The following is a 23,653-nucleotide window of genomic DNA, read 5'->3' as shown; positions in this document are numbered from 1 at the left end:
TCCCCATCAGATTAATGGGAAGAAGCACATTAACTCCCCCACCTCACAGGGCATCTGACATCGAGAAAGTACTAAAATGCCGGCACATTGTCTCTTCCTCTACTGAGAGCCCTCGCTCGACAGCTTCTTTACCAACCCTTTACATTCATATAGTGCTTCAAATATTGGCCTCAGGCCTTGGCATCTGTTGTCTCATCTGACTTTAGCATAACACAGTGGAAAGAGCTTGGCTTTTGACTTGGATTCAAATCTTGGCAGTCAAAGCCCTTCAGAAGCTGCCCCCCTTTCTACATTTCCAGACTTCTTATACCTTCCTCCCCTACATCCTCTCTGTTCCAGGCCTCCTCAAGGTTCCAAAGACAATGGCAGCACTGCAGCCTTGTCTAGCTGCCATTGCTAAACTTCAGGCATTTCCTCTGGTGGTCCCCAATGCCTGGAATGCTCTCCCTCCCCCAGAGACCACTGCCTTTCCTTTCCCTCTGCCAATAATTCCTTTTTTTCCTGTATAGTTTGCTTTGTGTGTTGGCTTCCCCATTAGATTGGAAGCTTCTTGAGGGCAGGGACTATCTTTTACCTCTTTTGACATCACCAGCACTTAGCCTAGCTCCTGACTGAATAAATGCTTCATGGATTAATTAATTGATTTATCTTGACTTTGTCTCATGACTTGTTCCATGTTGGGCAAGTTACTTAGTCTTCTGGGCCTCGGTTTCCTCATTTGTAAAACAAAGTCTAGAGCACCTAGAAAGTCCTAGTCCCTTTCTATCTATAATGCTATGAGCTAGGCAGGTCAAATAGTATCTCTGCTCTGGAGAATGGGGAAACTAATGCTTTGAAACAATGAAGGGATTTGCCCAGGATCACATAGCTATGGTGTGTCACATCACACGGTGAGTGTGAATGTGTGTGTGTTGTGAATCTTAAAAACTACTCAGACTCTATTTTAGAAGATTTGGTTAAGCAACTTCCCCTATTGTAACAATGGAGATGCTTGATCAGGAATGTATTGGGAACTTTTAAAATTACTCCACCCTACTCAGACAGTGCCTTAGAGGAAGATAAAGTTGTAAACTCCTGATTGAACAATTAAAAGGCCTTAACTCACACCTTATAGTAAAGCTAGAACCTTAAGCTAGGTCTATTTTTAGATCTAATACAAAAGGGTGCTAAGTACCTATAAAGGTTAAATTAATCACTAAAAGGTCAAGCAACTTACAAAAGGCAAGCTTAAAAAAAGAGGTGTGAAGTACTCAGAGGATTTAATCTAACCAGAGAAGGTGAGAACAAAAGAAGATGAGAACTAAGAATATTGTGATTGGTAGATGTGAAAATTTAGGGGAAGTGACATAAGAGAAAAATGTCTTTAAAAGGAAGGGGTAAGAAAAATTCAGGGACATTTTTGAATTGAGTTCATAATTGAATTCAGTTTGGAGAGTAATTTCAGTTTGGAGGGAAAGAACCCAGCTTGGAGACTATCTTGTGGTGAGTGATAAAAACTGACTCACTCTCCCTTAAACTCAGGTCTAAGCCCTTTAATACTGGTTGTTGGCTCAGCCTAAGCCAGAACAATTAATTCTCCCTCTCTCTCTATATTAATTAAAATCTTCATAAATCCCAGCTGACTTGGGTATTTTCATATTTTGGGAATTTCCCATGGCAACCACTTATTTAGATTTTGAGTCAAAACACTAAAATTATCCTTACAGTTTGGCCAAAACCTTTACAGTTTTGGGCATTTACAGTTTTTAACATTTACAGTGTGTGTGTGTGTGTGTGTGTGTGTGTGTGTGTGTGTGTGTGAGAGAGAGAGAGAGAGAGAGAGAGAGAGAGAGAGAGAGAGAGAGCTCTAGACCATCTGACTTCTGACTCCTTATGTTGATTTTAAGATTCTATGCTGAATAAACAATAGAATTCCTCTCGCCAACAATTAACTGGTTGTTTCCAAAGAAATAACACCTACCTGAGCACCTGACACGGAGTCGGAGTCTAATAAATTCTTACTGAATGACAAAAATCTAGGTCTTCTTAGGATCCTAGAATCCCAGATTTAGAAAAGAGCAGGGATCTTGGAGAAAATTAGTCCAGAACCTTAACTTTTAAGGTAGAAGACATTGAGGTTTTGAGAAATGAAGAAAATTACCTAAAGTCACACAGGCACTAGCCTAGAGGCTGGATTATTGAACCAGGACTCAGGAAGCACAAATCCATATCTACCATTTTTGTGATCCTGGACACGTCACTCCTAAAGGTACAAAATGGGGATGCTTATGCATATTGTACCTTCCTGGGCTGTTGGGAGAATGAAATGAGGAAACCAATAGAAATCCATATCTAAATTTGAGCTGCCACTCACAACTAGCAGAGCCAGAATTTGAACCCAGGTTTGACTAATGCTGAATAGAGCCCTGATCCCTCAGCACCGCTCTGCATTTTTTCTTCAGACAGCTGGGTTTGTTGGGGCATTTATTTTGCCATTCACTAAGGAAAGAGAAAGAACAACAAAGTTCTAGGAAATGAAATCATCTGATAATAGTGTAAAATTTAAATTAATATCCAATAACCCCAAGTATGATATTTTATAAGATTTATTAATAATTACTTGAAGTAGAAGAAAAAAGAAATAGAAGTTAAAAGCCTAATTTTCTAACTAAAGTAAGACCAGGTGAGTAAACTGCCAAGCTCTCCCCCCAGCCTCAACAGCTGAGTTCCAGGAGGAAGAGAGAGAGGGCAGAGCTACACAAAACTTATATCTGCCCTTTGTCTGTACTTTGTGTAGGTATGTAACTGGGATGCTGGGAGAGAGAGTCCCTGGGGAGCAAAATTTCAAATCACGCAGTAGGAAAATGGGATGTCTTTAGCTGATAAAATTTTGGCTCTAAGCCCTCCGATGGGGCCCCGCCTGACTGTCCACCATGATGGCTCACAGCTGGGAGGGTCTTGATTAGTTCCTTCTAAGACAAGGCCACCCTTGACCGGCGTTCTACGTGGAGAAGGACTTTTGCCTGGGAGGCCTTTGGCCTCTTTTCCCAGATGATAGGCACAGCACAACCAGTAGAACTCCAAAGCCCAAGGTCAGCCTGCCTGCAGGCTCAGAGATGAGCCAATTGGCTGCTCCCTATTCAACCTGAGGTACTCCTCTGTGAAATGAGACTGTGAGAAATGCACTGGATTTGGTTCAAGGCTAAAATTTCCTGCAGAAACAGTAATACATTTGAAATATATTAAATGATGTTATTAATAAATTGTGTTGACAATCTGAAATCCCACACAAGGGTTTTAATAAATAGATGGGGGCTAGATGTTACAGTCAAAAGAGTGCCAAGTCGGGAGTCAGGAAGACTTGGGTTCATATTCTGTCTCTGCCTCTTAGTAGCTATGTGACCACTTAAATTCTCTTGGCCTCAGTTTCCTCATCTGTAAAATGTGGATAATAATAGCCTTGCCATACATAGAATTGCTGTGAAGCTCAAATGAGAGGCCACACTTAAACATTCAGAAATATTAAAATGCTATGTAAAGTCTACAATTAAAATGGGATAATAGCAACGAATACTATGGTGATTAGTCATGGTAAGTGGATAGATAGGAAAGGGGCCGAGGGCCATGTTTGTTTTTTCCGTCCCAAGAGAAGGGAGAGCTGGGACCTTTTTTTTTTTTTTTACAGTCCAGGTCCTAGACAAATTGCTAGTTTCATCTCTCCAATTCCCTTCCAAGGGCTTCAGCCCTGAAACCTGTCATCTTCTCTTTGTCACAGCTTTGGAGGAGGGAGAAGAGAAGCTCATTTCTCAACCTGGACTTTGGAGAATAACCAATCTGATAACCTCGAATGATAGATGGCAAGCTTGAACATATCTCAGAGGTCATCTTGTCCAAAGACCTTATTCTGCAGAAAAGGAAACAGACCCAGAAAGCAAAATTACTTGCCCAAGGTCACACTTGTAGTAAATGATAAAGCCAGGATTGGACCTAGGTTCTGTGACTCCAAAGCTATCGCGTTTTTCCATTGCTCTGTGATGGCTCCTTTGTAAAATGAAGGGCTCAGTTGGTGCTCTGGTAAATGATCTACCCAGCTCTCTGGGTAGAACCAATCCCAGCCCTCCTCAGCCTCACTTTAGATGACCTCCAAGGTCATCTTCCAGCTCTAAATCAATGAGCCGATATCTGTCCAAAGTTCCTGTTCACAAACAAAGTTTATATTCTGAGTCAATAAGGTGAAAACACTTTATTTTTTTCTTTGATGCTACCCAAGATGTGGCCCCTGGCTTTGACTTCTTCAGGAACATACTGAGTTGAGTCAGATTGGAAGCTGCATTTTATGCATCATGAGCAAGTGAGCTCTCTTCAAGTCTTTGGAGGGTGGGTCTCTGGGAAAGGGATGATTTGGTTTGGCTCAGCCCGGAAGGACAGGACCAGAAGCCATGGGCAGAAAGTACAGAGGCAGGACTTGGCTTGACTTTCGAAGTCGGGCTAACCCCAAAGTAGAAGAGGCAGCTTTGAGAATGGTGCTTGATCTAGGGTTCATGGACTTCAAAACATTTTTAATAGGTGCATTGCAGTCTGATTGGTTTCCACAACAAGCCAGTGTATTTCAATGGGTACATCCCAAAATGGGTGTCCAAGGAGAGCTCCATAAGTTACACCATCTTTCCGAAGGGGTCCATGAACAAAACAAGTCCAAAATCCCTGAGATGTGGGCGAGATGAAACGAAGGCCTCTCAGCTTCCTCCTACTGGGAGAGTCTTATGGTCGAGAACAGTTTAGAGGTTTGTAGCTGAGAGTACTTAGAGGCAAAGGTGATTACAATGATTTGGAGGTCAAGGGCAGACAACTTTGGGAATGTCTTGAATATGTTCCAGGCTTCATTTTTATCCTTAAGAATGGAAGGGAACACTCTCTCTCCAGTATCACATAAATCCCTTTGATTGAAAAAATCACTTTTTTTCTTGTGACAACAGAATTTCCCCATCAGTTTTCAGGTGGCCAGTGTATTAGATTAATCTCTGTCTGTCTGTCTGTCTGTCTGTCCCTCCAACACACAATTGGATGCTAAGGAAGTGCTTCAAATACATGAGAAGTTAGTAAATACATTTTTGGATTTTTCCTCCCTGAATGTGAGTGAAGTAAGAGCTCTGGGGACTTTTCTTTGCTATTCAGAATGAACTGCTAAGTTGACACGTACGCACTGTGTTCTGGAACATCCTCCAAATGATGTGCTCCCACTTCAGTGTGTCTGGAAGGCAGGAAGTTATGAGAGTGGTGGGGCTGAGTTCAAGTCCAGTTGATGCCATCCCCTCTGAAAGGTGGCCATACTGATCATTCCCAGGTAGCAGCCCCTCTGGGGATAGACACTCTCCTCAATAAATATACATGGCTGGAGCCTTCCCCCTCCCTGAACACAGCTTCCACCTCTTGCTCTGGAAATTGTTTGGGTTGGGATTCTGAAAATTATTGCTCAGGAGCCCCAACTGGTGCACTTACCTTTAAGAGTAAACCAATAGACACAATAATCTTAAAGCAAAAGTATTTACTCAGATAGCATCTTGAAAATAAGAGCAATGAAGTTATTCTATTAACTTGTAGTACATACTCCTACCACAACATGGCTTCAGAGAAGAGTGGATACACATTTAGAGTGCCATAGTGAAAAGGGACACACTCAGGGAACACATATGGCCCAAGCAGCCACCACTGGTGCCGTATGGCCGAGTGCCCTTTCCTGTCTCATAGTTTCTTCATGCTTCACTACGGACAGAGGGCACACTTCTCAGAACTGCCTCCTGCCTTGACTGATCTCTTAGAGAGTGTGTGTCTCTTGGCCATCAGAGATGTGGCAAATCTTGTCCTTGCCAATAACTAGCTGCCTCCTACTTGTATTATATTGGATTGGAGAATTTAGAGTTAATTTATAATACAAAAGCCACCAGTAAAATTGGTGCCCAAACACCCATAGCTATGTCACACTCAAAAATCTCTTTAGCAGAATTCACGATGTTTCCCTCGAGGCTTGCCCTTCTTCTTCATATCTCTAGCTCACCGTATCCAGCCTGGTCCCAAGTTCTGTCCATTCAACAGTCCTGGTATCTGTCCCCTTCTCTCCATTCCTTTGGGCCACCCCCTCTATCCTGTTCACTGCCAAGGACAAATAAGCATGTTGGAAATGGAAAGGGGGACAGATAATGGGAGGTAAAGCTTGTAGCTAGGAACAAATGACTCAGTTACACAGATTTTCCAGTCATGAAGGTATCAATTCTCATAGGGTTTCATGTCCAATCTTTAGCTGCATTTAATGAGAGGCAGCATGACATGGAAGAAGGTTGGTCTTAAAATGAATACATGAAAGAGTGAGAAGTGTTTATTATTTACTATGTGCTCGGCACCGTGCTAAGTGATAAAAAGGATACAAAGACACACTCAGGGACCCTCCTATCATACAGCTGACATTCTAAGAAGGGGAAAATACATAGAGAGGAGGAGGAGGAGGAGGAGTCCAGGGAAGAGTGCTTTTGTCTGATAAGTTAGTGAGAGATGGGCAGGGGAGCCCCAGGGAAGTATGAATCATGCAGCCCTTTCAAGAAGGCATGGGTGATATTGATATGGGTGATTACAGTTCTTAGAGTAAGAGACGGAGTCATGAAGATTGGAGTTCACATTCAGACTCTGACATGTACAGCCTAAGTGACCTTGCATAACTGTTAACTTCTCAATGCCTCAGGCTATTCATCCTCAGGAAATTCCAGGGCTGGGGATCCACCTCATTGAGGGACTTTCCCCATGAGAAATGTATGAAAGATTGCGGTTATACTACTGGAGGTCTGATATGTATCATAATGTTGTTCCATTGTGTCTCCAACTAGAGTTTTCTTGGCAGAAATACTGGAATGTTTTTGCTATTTCCTTCCACAAGTCATTAAACAGATGAGGAAACTGAGGCAGGATCACCCAGCTAGTAAGCGTCTGGGGCCAGATTTGAACTCAGGAAGATGAGTCTTCTTGATTCTAAGCCTAGTGCTCTATCCACTGTGCCACCTAGCTAGCTGTGATGTGCCATATAATTGTGTGTATATATATATGATATATATAATGTTATACTGCTATAATAACTGGAATTTCTTGAGTGCTAGAAATATTTGGAACTTTCCTTTGAGGAAATATCTTAGAATTTCCAATTTAACCACTCACACACACACACACACACCCTATAGAACTTGCCTTGAAGGGTGGATGGGCAGCTCACATGTGATAATGAATATAAAGTGTTTTGTATACTCCAAAGCATCCGTTATTGTTATTATTTGGTTTAATTCTGTTGGTTTCACTCTTCTGCTCCCTTTCTCTCCCTCCCCAAATCCTTTAACCTGGGTCCTTCCTCCAGTGGTTCCCAGACCCTTACCTCTTTCAATAAAGCACCCCCTCCTTTATCTTTGTCCATTCTTTGAATACTATTGCAGCTGTTGAATTGCTCTCACCCCTCCCTGACTCTACCACCTCGTTTTACCACTATGGTGTCTCCTGGCACTTCTTGTACACTGACCACTGGTGAGATCACACTCCTAAGCAAACCCTTCCCTCCCCCATTGTGGTGTGTGTGTGTCCCCAGTAACCCAGCTTCTTTGGAGACCTCGGTGTACAAAGATTGGCAGCCCCAGAGCCTTGAGGGAAAGCTAAGCTTTTTGTGTCCAGGAGCAGCTTGGGATCATTGAGAGTGCCAGCTTATTTCCTAAATGCCAGGCTGCCTGCCTGAGCTTTGGGCCCATCTCCATTTCTGTCTCAGAACAGACCCAGTCTTGTGGAGAGGGAAATCCAGCAACATCCTCCAGCCTAATTTGTAGCCATGAGACAGCAGTCACTCTGTAATAACATTGTGACTCAAACTTGATTAGATTAAGTGGCCCAAAGTCCCTTCTAGACCAAATAAATACTGTTATGACTCTAAGGGTGGAGAAGGTGTCCTGCATTTGATTGCAGAAGGTGCTGCTAGGAAAAGGGGGGCGTGGGCGGGACCCAGAGAAAACAGACCAAGGGGGGCAGCTGGGAAGAGAACCAGCCTGAGGCAATTCAGTATTTCACTCTCATTACTGGTCTCACTCACTCTCCCTTGATCCAGCTTTCCTCCCTCCATTGGAGAAAGGCCTCAGACAGACTATCACAAAGCAAAGTTGTCAGGGCTCCATTCGTCGTTTGCCATGACAACGGAGGAGGAGCAAAGAAACAGGACACACAGCGCATCAAACTCTCTCTCTCTCTCTCTCTCTCTCTCTCTCTCTCTCTCTCTCTCTCTCTCTCTCTCTCTCTCTCTCTCTCTCTCTCTCTCTCTCCCCCTCCCTCCCTCCCTCCCTCTCTCTCTCTCACACACACACACACCAAAAATAAAACCAAAATACAACCCTAGTTATGTTTTCATAGAAATCATTTTGACTTAAGCAATTCCAGGGTCCAGGTTAAAAACAGAAAAGCCATTTTCAACAGGGAAAAGAAAGGATCAAATTCTTAACGCTTTCCTTTGTTGGTTACAAGGCAGGTCCAATCCTCTGCTGAAAGCTGGCTTGGGCAAGAGGGCAGATGCTAGTTTCAATGACTCAATAGGCACCAAATCACCCAAATTCAACTCAGCAACAGTTCTTAAAGACTTGACAAATCTATGCAAGGCTCTATGAGAAACTCCATGAGAAAACAAAGCCAAAAAGGAACTGGCTCTTACCGAGCTTATGTCCACCTGGGACCCTGAACATGTAAGCAGCTGAGAAAATCCAAAGCCTGGTTGCAATGATAGGAGGTCATTTCAAGAGGGAGTAATGCCAACCCCTGGGCTCAGGAAGGAGGAGGCACCTGAGCTGTCCCGGGAAGGAAGCTTTGCCCTAATGTTTGAGAGAGGAAGTTGGCATTCTTTGCATGGGGACCACTTTGCAAATCCATGGGATGTTGGATAGAGAGTCACCTGGCAAGTTTGGCTCAACAGAGAATGAGGGAAAGGGAGTCATATGAAATATAATTGGAAGGTTTGGGCAGGAGTCCAGATTGTGGAGGCTCCTAAATGCCCGGTGGAGGACTGTAAACTCCTTGAGGGCAGGGACTGTTTAGTTTTTGTCTTGGTATTTTCAGTCCAACCAAGTATAGCATCTGGCACATAGCAGGTGCTTAACTAAAGCTTTCTTTGTCATTGTTGTTATCCTAGAGGCAAGAAGGACCACTGGCTCTTTTTGAGTTGGGGAAAGGCACAGTTCCACTGTTTTATGAGAACATGAATCATACATAGATATTTCTGGTTTTCGGTCCCATGAGACAAAGAAGACTAGAACCAGTGACTACCCCAACTGAATAGGAATAAGATAAATAGAGAAGTGGGGGGGGCTGTAAACTGAGTCAGGAGGGGATGAGGGTACATATAGTGAACAAGAAGAAGGATTAGACAAAAGTCATGAAGGAGGAAATGTATAGGAGACAGAAAAGAGAGCTGCAGGACAAACAAAGTAAGGTTGCAATGCGTCCCAAAAGAAAGGGTGCCTGATGATTTCATCCAAAGGGCTGTTGGACTTTAGGAGGCAGCTCTCAGATTATTGGGACTCTCTTTGTCTCTCTCCATGGGCACAAACACAGGGTACCCCACAGATCAGGAGAATCTTGGTGAATTATGTATGTTGGCAAGAAGAGAGGGCACAGGGACAGATAAGAAAAAAAAATAATTGAGCCACGAGGAGCCGAGTAGAGTGCTTTCGTTTTGTACAGATATATTTGTTTTTAGAGTACTTCGATTCCAGGAGAAATATAGCCTCCCCTTACCTAGAGTCATCTCTTCTAACAAAAGAAAAAAGAAACCGTTCAGCAAAACTAATCACCTACACAGAACCAAGTGGGGGAGTATATGCAGCGCCCCGCAGCCATAGTCCCCCCCTCTCCCCACTTCTGCCACGGAGGGAGGGATAATGCGTTTCCCCTTCTCTCGCTGGGGAGGGGCTGCTGGATCCTTTCTCCCGGGGAGAGTTGGAGGAGTTTGTACTATTAAATTCTAATCCCTCAATAAACATTTCAGTGTTTGCCGTGGGCTAGGCTCGCTACTAAGCAAACAGGTTCTTAGTATTCGTTGCTAAGAGAAACAGTTTTCGATGGCCCCGATATTCCAACAGAAACGACGTGGCAGCCTGCCCTGGAAATCTCAAATTAGCCGGCACGTCCAGCCTGGCGATCTAGGGGCAGGAGCCCAGACCTTCGGAACTCCTGGGTGTGGCCCTCAACTTCAGCCTTTGCTAGCTCGCTGATCCGTGGCGTTTCACCCCCTCTCGACCTAAGCCTGTTTTTTCACCTGTTCACTGGGGTCTCAACACTCCCAGGCCTTGCCTCGAGGCGTGATGGTGAGGACGGCGCTTTGTTCATAAAGAGGGATAATTCACAAGATTGGTCTGGCGCTGTTCTCAGACACTTCCCAGCTGTGTGACCCTGGGAAAGTCACTTAACTCCCATTGCCTAGCCCTTACCACTCTTCTGTCTTGGAGCTAATACACTGTTAGCTCCAAGACAGAAAGTGAGGGTTTTTAAAAAATGGTCCGGCGTCTCCAGAGAGGTCCAGGGATGCCCTCCCTTGGCCCCAAGGCTATGCAGAGTCCAAACGCCGCCAGGCCCGTCCACTGGCGGAGGAGTCTCCTAACCCCCCCCCCCCCCCCCCCCGCTGCCTCAGGTGCTCTCAGTTGGCGGCGCTCCTCTCCCAAAGGAGGGTCATGGGGAAGGCTTCCTCAACCCCGTGGTCCTCTCTTGTGCTAGTAGCGCCAAAGCAAGACCGAGAGGCTGCTACCGCCTGCCTCCTCCCAGAGTCCCAAAACTAATGCGATCAGGACAGGAAACCTGTTATAGGACCAAGTTATGAATGGGTCCTCCCAGCCTTCTGGGTGTCAGACCCTCCCTGGAACTCCCGGGGATACCGCCCGCGGCTGTCCCGGAATCTCCCCCGAGAAGTGGTCGCTACATCCGCAAGGCCCTCCAGGAGGGCACGTGGTCTTCTGGGGCTCGGCCCATGCTTTCATCTGCATAAAGATACACGAATTAAATTTTGGGGTGGCTCGGGGCCGGGTGTTAGAGATCTCCAAGCTTCCTTCCCGGGGAGCTTCCGACGCTAGCAGTATGGCCCGGAGCTCTCAGCCGCGGTATCTTCTCCGAAAAATGAGGCTCATTCCCCCGAGAGGGAGGCTTCTCATTCTTTTCAGAGCCTGCTCTCGGACCCTAGCTTCTGGTCGGTCCTGGCGGCCTGGAGGGCCCTTGCAATAACTCCTGCCGAGCTGCGGCAGCTTTTTCTTCCCTTCCTCCCTCCGCGCCGACGGCCATGGGCAGGTGGTTCCAGGAGCGTCCCTCCATCAGATCCTACATTAAAAAGCCGCAGGATTGCATTCAGATCCCTCCCCCCCAATCTTACATCGGAGGAAACTGAGGCTCCTGGCCCCCAGCAGGGCTCAGGCTCCAGCCGTCCCGCCCCCTCCACCTGCCAACGTGGTGGAGTCCTCCCGCCCCCCTCTTCTCCCCTCCCCAGCGGCGGCGGCGCATGTATTTGCATATCTTACCTTTGTTCCGGCGGCGGCCTATCAGCGCGCGCAGCCCGGCCGGGGCGGGGCTTCGGCCACTGCGGCGGCGGCAGCGGCGGCGGCAGCGGGAGCTCGGCAAACCGGGTTGCTGCTGGCTGGGTGGGGGCAAGGGAGGGAGGCCGTGGTGAGGTGAGGGCGGGGGCGGCCGGGCACTGCAGCCTTCAGCCGACGGACGGGCGGACTGAAGGACAGCCCGACAGCCCAGATTCAGTCGCCGCTCGGTCCCCGCGTCCTGGGGGCGCGGCCGCCGTGCCCCTGCCCGTCCCCGGGGGCTGCCTGGCCAGCTCGCGGCGCTCTCCCCCCGGCCCCAAGATGGTGTGCGGTGGCTTCGCCTGCTCCAGGAGCTGCCTGTGCGCCCTCAACCTGCTCTACACGGTGAGTGAGTCGCCGGCCCCGACCCCGGCCCCTGCCACAGTCACCTGCTCCGCCGCCCGCCCCCGCCCAGCCCCCATTGCCTTGCAGCTTAGCCTCGGCATCCCTGGGGAGAGCTCTTGCCGGAGGCGACCGCGGCTTCCTTCCCCCGCCTCCCCCCCCCCCCCCCGGGCCTCGGCCAGGGTGGCCTGGGAGGGCAGCCTCTGCTGGGGCATCCCAGAGCCAGAGCAGCCCGGGGCTGGGGCCCATTGGGTGTCCTAACGCGCGCGCGCGCCCGCACACACACACACACACACACACACACTCGGATGGTGTCATTAGCACACACGTACACACTGGCAGTGTGTCCTTCACACACACACACACACACACTGCAGACTTGCGGGGGGCCGCGGGGGCCTCCCAAGGCTCTCCGGTTTCTGCCTGGACAATTGTTCCTTGCGCCCCCGCCGCCCTCCTAGTGGCCCTCCCAGCCCCTGGCAGGGGCCGCGTAGTGGGCAGCTCCGAGTGAAGCCGGGCTCCAGGCACGTCCCCACCCAAGCCAGCTCCCACACGATGAGAGCCAGCATTGTCGTTCTCAGGGGCTGCCCCCACACTTTAACTTATCAAGGCCGGGAGCGCCCCTTGGATTTCTGGCCGGGTATCCTCCCTGCCGAGCACGGACCGGCACACAGTAGGGCCGTAGGGGAGGCGGCCAAGGGCTTGCTGGTCTCATTGAATTCCACGGGGTGGCTGGAGGGGGGGGTGCAGTTGGGAGGGGACGGGATACAGAACCCAGGCTCCCTGCTCTGGCCTCCTTCCCCGTCCCTTCTCCAGCTCGTACCTTGCCCTGACTCCCACCCCGAAAATGTCCCCGGCAGGCTGTGCGTTAAGAAGGAGCCGAACCAGCTGCGGCCAGCTTAGGTTACAGTCCTCGAGGCCCACGTTAGCCCTGTGTGCTGAGCCTCGAGGGTGGGCTCCGGTCCTTTCCAGTGATTGTTGGGCGTGCTGCCTACAGGGCCGGGGCGGAGATCTGAGGGCAAACAAGGGCTTGGAGGAAGCTGGCTGCCCGTTTCCGAGCACCCGCAGCCCAAAAGAAGACCCCAACCCAAAGCGGAGGGATTCTGGCCTCTGGGCTGAGGGCTGTTCAAATCCCCGGTGTGGATCAGGCCCGTGTAATTAGAGACCGATGCCATGTTTCTTGTTCCAAGTCCACCTTTGTCTCCCGGAGGCCTGCTTATCAGGCTGGTTGGTTATTAAGTCAGGGCTAACCAGGGCTCCTGGGATCTCTGTTAGCGACTTGGCCGTTCGGATTGGGCTGGGATCCGAGTTCCAATCCTTTCCCTGATACCACCATCCATGTCACGTGCTCCTTGGCATGTGACTTGGTGGCCCAGCCTGCTTCCCTAGGACAGCAGAATGGAGATCTGTGTGCTTTGCTACCTGGCAGTCCTGGGCAGCGAGTTCCAGGAACTTCTTTTTAAAATGGAGCCAGCCGTTTCGGATGGCTTCCAGATAGCTCTAGGTGAAGTCCCTTCAGCTGAGTGGGAAGGGAAAGGTGGCTGAAGCCCATATTTCCAAGTGCTGGCATTACAGGGGAAAGGCTGAGGTTTCCTGAAGCCCAAATCGAACAGTGATTTAGTTTGGATCTCAGGACTTCCAGTGCTCTCCAGGGGCACCGTTGAAAGGAAGGTGGGGTTGGACCTGAGTGTGGATTCTGGTGCTGCCCGGTCCTGCCTCTCCCGGGACCTGTAGGGTCCCTCCTTGTTTTCAACCTGCCGTCTTATGGGCTGTAAAATGAAGCAGGTGCCCCTCCGGCCCATCCCATCGTCCCACATCCATGCTTGTCTGTTGTGTGTTCAGTGCGGAGGACACAGGCAGGAAATGAAAAACACAAACAACCAAGCACACAGCCCTGCCTCCGCCTCAAGGCCGGCCCTCAAGGCTAAGCCTCCTAACATAAGGGCATGACATCTAGTTTGGTTATTTGGCTACGTGGGCACAGAATCGGACTGGAAGGGCCTTCAGGGACCAGCTGCTCCGGGCTGTCTTAATCTGTAATCCTCAGACATAATTCAGAGAAAGCATCCATAGCTCAAGATTTAGGCTCCCAAAGGGTTCCCCAGAAGGATAAGCACCCCTGTTCTCCTCCACCCCACAATCCCAGAGGATCCCCCTCACCCACATGCCTGACAAGTGGCCATCCAGTCCTTTGTGGACACTACCGAGGGGCAGCCCACCACTGCTGGAGGCAGTGAAAGCCTCCTCGGGGTAACTAAATTGCTCAGTAGTTTTCCTTGAGATCAAGGCTAAATTTCCCTCCTGGTTGGCTCTCTAATGCCCCCTCCCACTCATCTTCTCCCGTAATGGAGTATCCCAGGACCTTATTTCAGAGGTATTGCCATTTTGTGGTTCTTTTTTTGTACCACATTGAATAGGAGGCATCACCCAGAATGCCAGGGAGCCAGCCCAGACCCAGGCTTGCCCTGAATGGCCTGGCACCTCACCCTGTCAGAGACCTGAGAAAGTGATGCTGGTGGGGCTCAATGTTTTCAGGCGGCCATTGGTAGGAAATCAGCAGGGGTTGAGAGTGGGGGGTGGGGAGGGGAGGAGCGGTGGAGTTTTGTCCTGTGGGGACAAGCTGGTCGTTTATATTTGGGCTTGCTGTGTCCGCAGTGCTCCGGATGGCCTCCTCCTCAAATGAATGCCCAGCTGCCATGGTGGGCTTGTGGGCCTAATCTTGTTTCTTTTTTAATCCCTTCATCCCAGCTTCCTTGGAACTGGATATGTCAGAACAGTTGTGGCAGTAGCTGATTAAAAGGCACAGTCAGGGTCCAAGTCATCACAGCAATAACCAATAACAATAACAACAACTGCAGTAACAACATGAGTTCATCAGAAAGTGAGAATGTTAAACTTGTTTTTAATCCTTACATTCCATCTTAGAATCAAGACTGTGGCTTGGCTTCAAGGCAGAAGAGTGGTAAAGGACAGTCAATGAGGATTAAATGACTTGTCCAGGGTCACACAGCTCTTGATTTGAACCTAGAACCCTCCATCTCTAGGCCTGGCTCCTAATCACTGAACCACCTTTTTGCCCCCCAAAGTGAGAATATTTTTTAATACATTCCCAAAGTTACATGGAATAAAACCTTCCAAAATGTAAAGCTGGAACAGAAGTGAAAACCATGAGGCAAGAGGGCTAGGAGAGTCCGTTCCCTTCATCCTCTCTGCTCTGGGAGCTGTCCAGAAGCTGAGCCTACAGAGGATGAGCTGAGATCCCAATGCAGTGATGCAAAGCCAAGAGCATTCCACGTAAATAAATGAAGAGATGAAGAGCCACCTGGCTCCATCCCATTTCCATCGGAACTTCCCTGCGAAAGATGAGACGAGGGAGATGAAAAACAAGACTTCTGCTGCCAGGAGGGGAGAAGAATGAAATCCTGCAGGCTGCTGCTTGGACAAGGCACGGAGCTCACTTGGCTCCATGGGCTCCTTGCTGAAGGTGCTTAGCCCAGTGGATGGCACCTAGTAGGCTCTATGAAATGCTATTCTCTTTCCTTCCTCGTCCTCCTGTAAAAGAGTTCTGAGAAGCAGTCCACAGCCTTCTCCAAACTGCCAGAGAGGATTTCATGGCACCCACATTCTCTCGTCTGTCACACACACACACATGCCTCGAGGCATCTAATCTGGTCCTCATTTTACAGAAGACAAAACTGAATCCATAAAGATTGCCTAAATAGTAAAAGAAGGTAGGGGGTCTCATGTTCTCATTGAGAGTAAGCCTCCTTAGTGCCCTTATTTTTACAGATGAAGAAACTGAGGCAAACAAGGTTAAGAACCTTGTGAGTAGGCATCATGAATACCCTTGTTTTGTAGATAAGGACACTGAAACTGAGAAAGGCACGGTGATTTTCCCAGGGTTCCACTGTTATTTTCTGGGTCAGGATTTGAACCCAGGCTCCTTAACTCCCAAGCGCAGCACTATTCACCACTATTTGCCTTGTAGAAATGAGCCTAGTCTGGGTCTCCAGGGTCAGGACAGACTGAAGTTTCTGCTCCAGAGCCTTCTCCTCAATTGGAATCACTGATGTCAGTCCCTGCTGATCACCAGAGCCCCAGTGAGAAGGTCTGCACTCACCCTGTCAAATTTACGGGGTGGGGTTGGGGTGGCCAGGGAAGGGTCAGAATCCTTTATGGTGGCTTCAGGTCCTCCTTCTCCTTTGTAGCTCCCTTCAGCCTTCCAGAGAACGGGGAGAGATGCAGAGTGCTTGCAGGGAATGGGGGAGGAGGGATTTGTAATCTCTTCTTCCACCTTCTAGACAAGAAACAGACACTTTGTGTGCTTTGGGGCCTCCAACTTCTAGAAAAACAAAAATGCCCCCCACCCTCCCCCTCCATCCCCCCGAGTTTGAGGGTAGACCCCGAACAGCCCAAATGAAGACAAGATTGCTGGTCCAGATCATCCTGACGTTGCCTGGAGCTCTGTGGCGCATGGCAACAGGAGAGACGAAACCAAAAAGCCAGGTTGGAAGAGTCAGTGGCCCATCCTTCCATTTGATTAGACCCAGAGCCCTACAAATCACTTGGGCCAGTGGCCCATTTTACCAAGGAAGAAATGGAGTAACCAGTGACTTTCCCAAGGCCACTCGGGTCGAGATTTGGACTGTGGTTTTTTGGCTCCGAATCTCGACTGCTGAATCTCTGTTCTGGGGAGCTCCCGGTGAAGTGTTTCCATTTTCAGTGACTTTGTAAATTCGATTCAATTAATGTTGTGTTGTGCCAGGCACTTGGCAGGGCCAGGGCCCCGGGGCCAAGCCATGGAGTGGAGGGTTTGCCATCTTTCTCTACCTGAACCGAACGTTTAGAATTCCGATCTGCCCTCTTTAAAGCCCAGAGAAAAGGCCGGCTTGCGTCCCTGCCTGGGCTTCTCTCTGGACCAGCATCCTCGTGAGTGGAGCTGGTGGGAATCCGCATCATTCCAAGGCAGAGAAGAGGCTTCTGGGGCTTGTCGAGGCACTGAGACTTTATTCTGCTCTGAACACGAGCTAGAACTACATTGACAGACAATAAAGGGTTGCGGCTCCCATTTCAGAGAGAGAACGCCTCGTGGGACGAGTGCAGGCGTCCGTCAGAGGATCTAGCCTGCCTCTCTCCCAGGCTCAGCTTTTCCCTCTCAGGGAGGAGCCTCCCTCCGGGGCAGCTTTTGAGAAAATCCAGGGTCTGACGTTCAAAGGGACATCGCTGGACCTGGGGACCGGCTGAACAAGGGCTTGGCCATCCGTCACCCCCCAGGATAGCAGGCAGATTGTTTTCAGAGTGATTGTTTTTGTAGGAAATGTCATGGATCGAGAGAAACTGAGGCAGAGAGAATTCTAAAGGAGCAGATGGTATGTGGTTGTGTGAGCTTTAAAAAAAATCCTTACCTGCCACCTTAGAATTAATACTCTGTATTGGTTCCAAGGCAGAAGAGTGGTAAGGGCTAGGCAATGGGGGTGATGTGACTTGCCCAGGGTCACATAGCCAGATTTGAACTCATGACCTCCCATCTCTAGACCTAGCTTGCCACCCAGATGGCCCTGATGTAATGATTTTTAAAAGACTTCAGAACAGCAGACTTTAGAATAAATTTTGTCTTTTCTGAGCTTATAGGACCAGAGGGAGAGGCCAGGCAAGGAATGTTGAGATCCACCATTGAATCCAACGCCTTCGTTTTATGGCTGAGGAAACTGAGGCTGAGGGAAATGGAGGGTCTTGTTTAAGGTCACCCAGGGAGCAAATGACAAAGGCAGAATCTGAGCGTGCAGGACCTTTGGTCAAAGCCAGGATTCCTGCTCCTGTTGTGTTTTGCTCTTTGCCTTGATTATGGTGAAGGCAGCGGGGCTAGGCAAGAGTTAGTTGTGCTTAAGGGACAGCCAGCATTTGAATTCAGGGCTTCTGACTCCTATTTGGTAGGGGCAGGGGAAGGTTCTGTAAGGGACAGTCGTTAATATTACTTTTTAAAAAGGCACATCTTCAAACTCAGAATTCCCGTTTCCAAAGCACAAGAATTGGTTCTGGGGTGATCTGAGCACGCTGTGCGCCCCCAGGGGAAGGAGTGAGCTGCAGGGAGGGTGAGTTCTCCCCCCGGCCCACTCTAGAAGCGTCCCCAGCAAAGACACCACCTTGCAATGTCTTTGTGCCTCACAAAATGGCTTTATGAACTGAAGTGAAGGAACATTGGAACACGTTCAGATCACGGATGTGGGGCTGGAATAGACCTTTGGGGAGCTCTAGGCTAACCTCCATTGTACAGAGAAGGAAACTGAGGCCCATGGGGGCAGCATTGCATGCCTGAGGGCTTGTGAGGAAGGGGGAGGGCCAGGATTTGAACTCCTGGCTTCTCCCTGTAGATCTAGCTTCCTCTCCTCAGCACTTGACTATTTAAAGGTCTAGCTTCTCCCATGTGCCTCTCATTCCTCTCCCTTAGGAAATGGCACCTCTGGGCTCATCACTCTTCGAGGCTCCTTCCCACCCCAGAGTTCTGACTTGGCCATGATCCAGTGGGCCCTGGAGCCTGGAGAGTCTCGGAAGGGAGCGGGAGGGAGGGTGCTGGGACCAGAGTCCTCCATTAGGAAGATTCATCTGGCTGAGTGCTTTGACTTCGTCTGTCCTAGCCTGTGGATGGAAAATCAGGGCAAGACTAGGGAGGCAGGGAGAGCCAAGCAGAAAGACTCGTTGGGTTCCGAGTCCTCCTGGGCTGAGGAGAGTTTGGGAGCAGGACTGCGTCTGGCTTCTTGGCGCCTTTGCCAGGTGCGATTCCCCCGGGGGAGAGGAGACGATGGGGCTTCCCCACCCGCTCTCCCACCCTGGTTATTAACTCAAAGGAAATCGAGTTGGAGAATTCTCTCTGGGTCACTTCCGGGGCCAACGCGGGATGATATTGCCATTTGCACATTGAAGATTTACAAAATATTCCAGGAGAGCAGGATTTTCAGGAGATTTCTCCCCACTTAGTCCATCGTGTAAAACGAGGATTGCGCCTATAGAATCAAGACCATATTGCGGGGAGGTGCCTGGTGCCAATCTCTTAATGGCTCTTCCTTCCCCCTTCCCTTTAATATGAACCTAAGGGGGTGTCAAAGACAGCGCTTGTGACCTGCCATTTGATGGTGCATTTGGAAGAATGGCCCAACTGGGGCCAAGGTGCTGAGTTGGAGTCCTGGGTCAGCCGTGGTCCACCGTGCGCCCAGTGGCCCCAGAACCCTTGAAGAGACCTTCTATGAGGCTTCCTGGCCCCAGCCAGCCGCTGGTCCTGAAGAGGAGCCAGTCGAGAGGATGGCGCTCCCCTCTGGGCTTGGCTTCTCTTGAAAATGTTGATACCTGCTTCATGTCCGTCCTCAGGGTTCCTTCGGGTGGGAGCAGCGGCCAGAGGGGCTCCTCCGTGTCCCAGAGCTCTTGTTTCAGACCCGTGAGTGTCCTGCAGGCACCGGAGGACCCACGTGTACATCGAGTCTGGTGCCCACTCCCAGAGCTGCTGTTCGATTTCGGGAGACCGTGCTGAGCAAGCCCTTCACACCTCTGACATTTAAGCCCCCCAACTTCAGTTAGGCCATTTTGGACTTCGGAAAGGGGTGAGAAAAGCAGCAGCTTCTCTCCTCGTGCTCAGAGCTCAATGGCGGTAACTCTTTTTTTTTAATACTCTCTTCCATCTTAGATGGAATACTCTTCCATTGTAGAATCAGTCCTGCCTATTGGTTCCAAGGCAGAAGAGCGAAAGGACTAGGCAATGGGGGTTAAGTGACTTGCCCAGCGTCACACAGCTGAGACCAGATTTGAACCCAGGACCCCCCATCTCTAGGCTTGGTTCTCTATCTATTGAGCTATCTACCTGTACCACACATACACTCACATTCACACTCATTCACACACACACACACACACACACACACACACACACACACAAAGAGATGCATGGGTGTGCACTCATGCCTGTGTGTGTTGTTTGGTTGATTCAGCCATGTCTGACTCTTTGGAACCCCATTTGGGTTTTTTTGGGGGGCAAAGATAGCAGTCTGGTTGGCCAGCTCATTTACAGATAAGGAAACTGAGGGCAACAGGGTTCATTGGCTTGCCCAGGGCCTCTTAGAGTTTGATCAGATATCGCCAGGGTTGTCCAGTGCGTCCAGAAATCTCCCGTCGTCCTGTTGCTGGATTTTTGTGTCTAGGAGAGAGAGAGGGGCTGACAGCTTGCTACTCTGCCTCATGTCAGTCTGATTCATGTGCAAGTTGAGGCATCACCCTGGTGCTGTCCCCTTCAACATCAGGGTATGAACAGTAACCTAGATATGTATCTCTGCAAGCCTTGAAGTGCTGAAAAAAGCTAGTTGCTGTTTTGTTGTCATTATAGTCGTCATCGTCGTCATCATCATTATAAAACAGAGGCATAATTTGAATTCAGTTCATTCCTAATCTACTGCCTCAGGATTCGAAACTTGAGACAAAGCATGGAAGAACAGTACACTCCTTGGTCCAGAGTAAGAGACCATTCCTGCTTTGGACCTGTTGCTGTAGTCTAAGAATGGACGACATGTGGCTCCATCGGTGTTTCTCGTGTTGTGTTCTGTGTGGCAGGACAGGGTTTTCTCTCTACACTCAGAGGTCTGGAAGGCTCAAACCCTGCCTCCTGCCCTTATTAGCTGTGTAACCCAGAACAAGTCACTCCTGGTCTCTGAGCCTCCATTTACTCATCTATAAAATGGGGATAAGAACTGGTGAAACACTCACCCCTGGGAGTTATTATGAAGCTCAAGTTTGATAACATTTGTAAAGTGTTTTGCAAACCTTCACATGACTTGGATATTAGTCATCATGGTATTTTTCATCCCAATAATATTAAACATGAAATTGCGGGTATCAGAAGTAATGATGATAATCAATCATTTGTTGGTATGAAATGGATGAAATTGAAAAAATGTTGAATTTGGCTTCCAAGAAGCTGAGTTTGAATCCTTGTTCAACCTTCTACCCCACGTGGGACTGTGGACTTCTCTGGGCCTCAGTTTCCTTCTCTATAAGCAAGCAGCTTGAATTAGCTGACCTGTAGTCATCTTCAGGATCCTGAAAGCCTCTGTTTTACTCCACAACATCCCCAGGCTCAGTAAATTGCAAAGCAGAGCCCAGTGACCAAAGAAGGGGGCTGGATGATCTGGAGATTTGAGCAATGTCCCATCCTGGACGCCTGACCCGTCTGTGGGACAGATGTTGCTGAGCCCATCCTGGCAGATAGGCTTCTTTGGAATAATATTTACTGCAAACAGATCATTCCATCCTCCATCCCCTGGGGGGGGGGGGGTTATGTGGGAGGCTCTGCTCCCTGCCATCAGGGCCACAGCTCAGTCACAGAAGACCCTTCAGCAAGGGGCAGTATTACTTCCAAAGGCCTCCTCTTGGGTTGTCCCCCATTACCCCCATTAGACTGTAAGCTCCTCGAAGGCAGGAATTGCCTTTTTTTTAAGTACCATTCCTGGCACCTAATAAATGTTTATCAATTGCATGTGAGATGTCCTTCTTTCTCTATTCATCCTCTAAACATTCTCTGAAACCAGGAGAGTTGTTCGAATGAATGAATGAGTGCTTCTGGTTTGCTCTGTGGCCTTTCTTCCCTGCTCTGGTGGAATGGGCACCCATGATCCTCAAAAAGATGTATATTGAGGTCCATCACATATATTTCCCATTATGCTCCCTCCCATCCTCTTCTAGAAGGAATAGCCTTCAGAGAAAAAAAATGAAGAGGGAAAAGTGGTTAGTAAAACTAATCAACCCATTAAAAAGTCTAATGTTATATATTGTGTCCCCCAGCCAGAGTCCTCCACTCCTGCAGGGTGGGGGGTGTGAGAGGGTCTACCTCATGTGTTGTCAAGCTGGATGACCACAGGCAAGCCATTTTCTTCAAAGTCTCAGTTTTTTTCATCTGTAAAATGGGGATAATTGTAGTAATTCCTGTTTCCTAGGTGGTTGGGAAGAGCTAGTGAAACAAGTATATAAGTTGTTTGCAAACTTGAAATTGCTACAAGATTCTAACTCAGGATTCCTCTGCTTTCTGGTCTCAACATTCTTTCACAGCCTTTCTGGTTGAGGTCGCCATTGTTTGCCAAATAGGAGTTCAGATATGAATTCCATTTTTCCTTTTAGCTTTCAATGAAGTAAAAAGGTTTTAGATGACTTTATAAATGGTTGGCAGCAGAGTACAGGAGGTTGGGTAACTTTTGGAGCCTGCACCAAGCACCGTCAGGAAATGGCTGGGGGACTTCTTCAGATTTAGGGAGCGGAGGACTCTTCCAGGCAATTTTGTCTATACACAAACATATACAGTAGCATGCAGCCTCCTTCTGTCCACATTGCAAGGGAGCTTTCTAAATCAGAATTTTGAAAAGTATAAATAGGTCATGGAAGAAAAATGGAAACATTCACTCTGATGGTGTTAAATTGGATCATGAGTTTAGTTTTCCTGATGCCTTTTGGGGGGGGGGAATTTTACATGATATACTTCCTGAATCAGTGACTTGATCATTTAGGAGTTGATCAGGCTTAGCAGAACAAGGACTGGCTTTGGAGGCAGTGGGACCTGGGTTCAAATTGTGACTTTACCACTTACTGACCTGTGAGACCTGGACCTTGGTTTCCTCCTCTGTGCAATGAATGTGTTGGATTAAATGAGACAAAAGGCTCCTTCTGACTCTGAAACCAACGTTCCTTGCCCCCTCAGAATTGCAGTGACTCCTCCTCCTTTGCCCATTTTATTCTCTATGCTTTCCTGAATTTTTATCTCAAGGGAGATAACCATTTAGCAGTGTCTGGTAGACAGTACATGCTATATAGAGTTAGTGGTCATCCTCATCTCCATCATCGCTATTATTGTCATTTTCTCTCGGGTACACATGATTGCTTTTGTTTAGATCTGGAGGCTCGCTTGAGAGAGGAAATAAAGTTCTCTCTCTGTTTCTATGCTTTGTCTAGTTCCACATCTAAGCCCTTTTCAGCTCTGAGTTTGTATCATTAACTTTTCTTTGTTTGCATGAGAGAAAACAGGAAAGGTCGGTGCTTCCTGCTTCATAGACCCAATACAAGTGAACAGACGTATAATCTGTGTGATTAGAATTCCATCATCTTCGAAAGGAAGGAAGCCATTCATCATCAGTCTAAATTTACTTTCAATTAAAATGGATTTCATAAGGGAAATGTTGTCATTGAACTAAGGTGGCCTTTTGTTCCTTTGTCTGTTGGGAACTTGTGACTTGGGGTTGAGGAACTGAGCTTTTCACTGTTGAAATTAGCATCGGTGTGGTGCAGATGACATCTATTTTAAACCAGTAGTCACGAGGATTCGGTGTGGTCTAATTATTTTCCCCAGTAAGGACAAATCAAGCCTCACTTTTCTGTTAAAGTCAGAAATTGTTGAAGCCTGTGTTTCTAGACTGCATTCACCATTCTTAACATGGTGAAACCTTAGCATCGTCATCCCAAACTAACTATAGACATTCTGTTTCATTCAAGTTAAATAAGACAGAAAAATTGAATTAAAAAGATTATGGATACTTTTTTAGTAGTGTTGATTAGGGAAAAAAAGGTATACTTGTTTGGATCTTTAATCCTCATAATTATTAAATTGGGAACACCTTTGGTCCCCTGGACCTTGGAAATGTGGCAGGGTCCTATGGGAAGATCTGCCAGTATCATTTGCCTCCTATTTCCCCAAT

At 48.3% G+C, this 23,653-nt stretch overlaps 1 protein-coding gene across 1 annotated transcript in view; it reads left to right on the top strand.

Annotated features, from left to right (window-relative positions):
* The first annotated feature begins 11,244 nt into the window (after positions 1 to 11,244).
* TSPAN13 (tetraspanin 13) overlaps positions 11,245 to 23,653 on the top strand; it is a 29,161-nt gene continuing 16,752 nt past the window's right edge. Inside the window, exon 1 of the mRNA XM_001373760.5 lies at positions 11,245 to 11,939. Coding sequence (XP_001373797.2) covers positions 11,877 to 11,939 — 63 coding nt within the window. The 5' untranslated portion in view covers positions 11,245 to 11,876. The remainder of the gene's footprint in view (positions 11,940 to 23,653) is intronic.

The sequence above is a fragment of the Monodelphis domestica genome, chromosome 5, assembly GCF_027887165.1.
Source record: "Monodelphis domestica isolate mMonDom1 chromosome 5, mMonDom1.pri, whole genome shotgun sequence".
Lineage (NCBI taxonomy): Eukaryota > Metazoa > Chordata > Mammalia > Didelphimorphia > Didelphidae > Monodelphis > Monodelphis domestica.
This window is presented reverse-complemented; position numbering and strand designations above follow the sequence as displayed.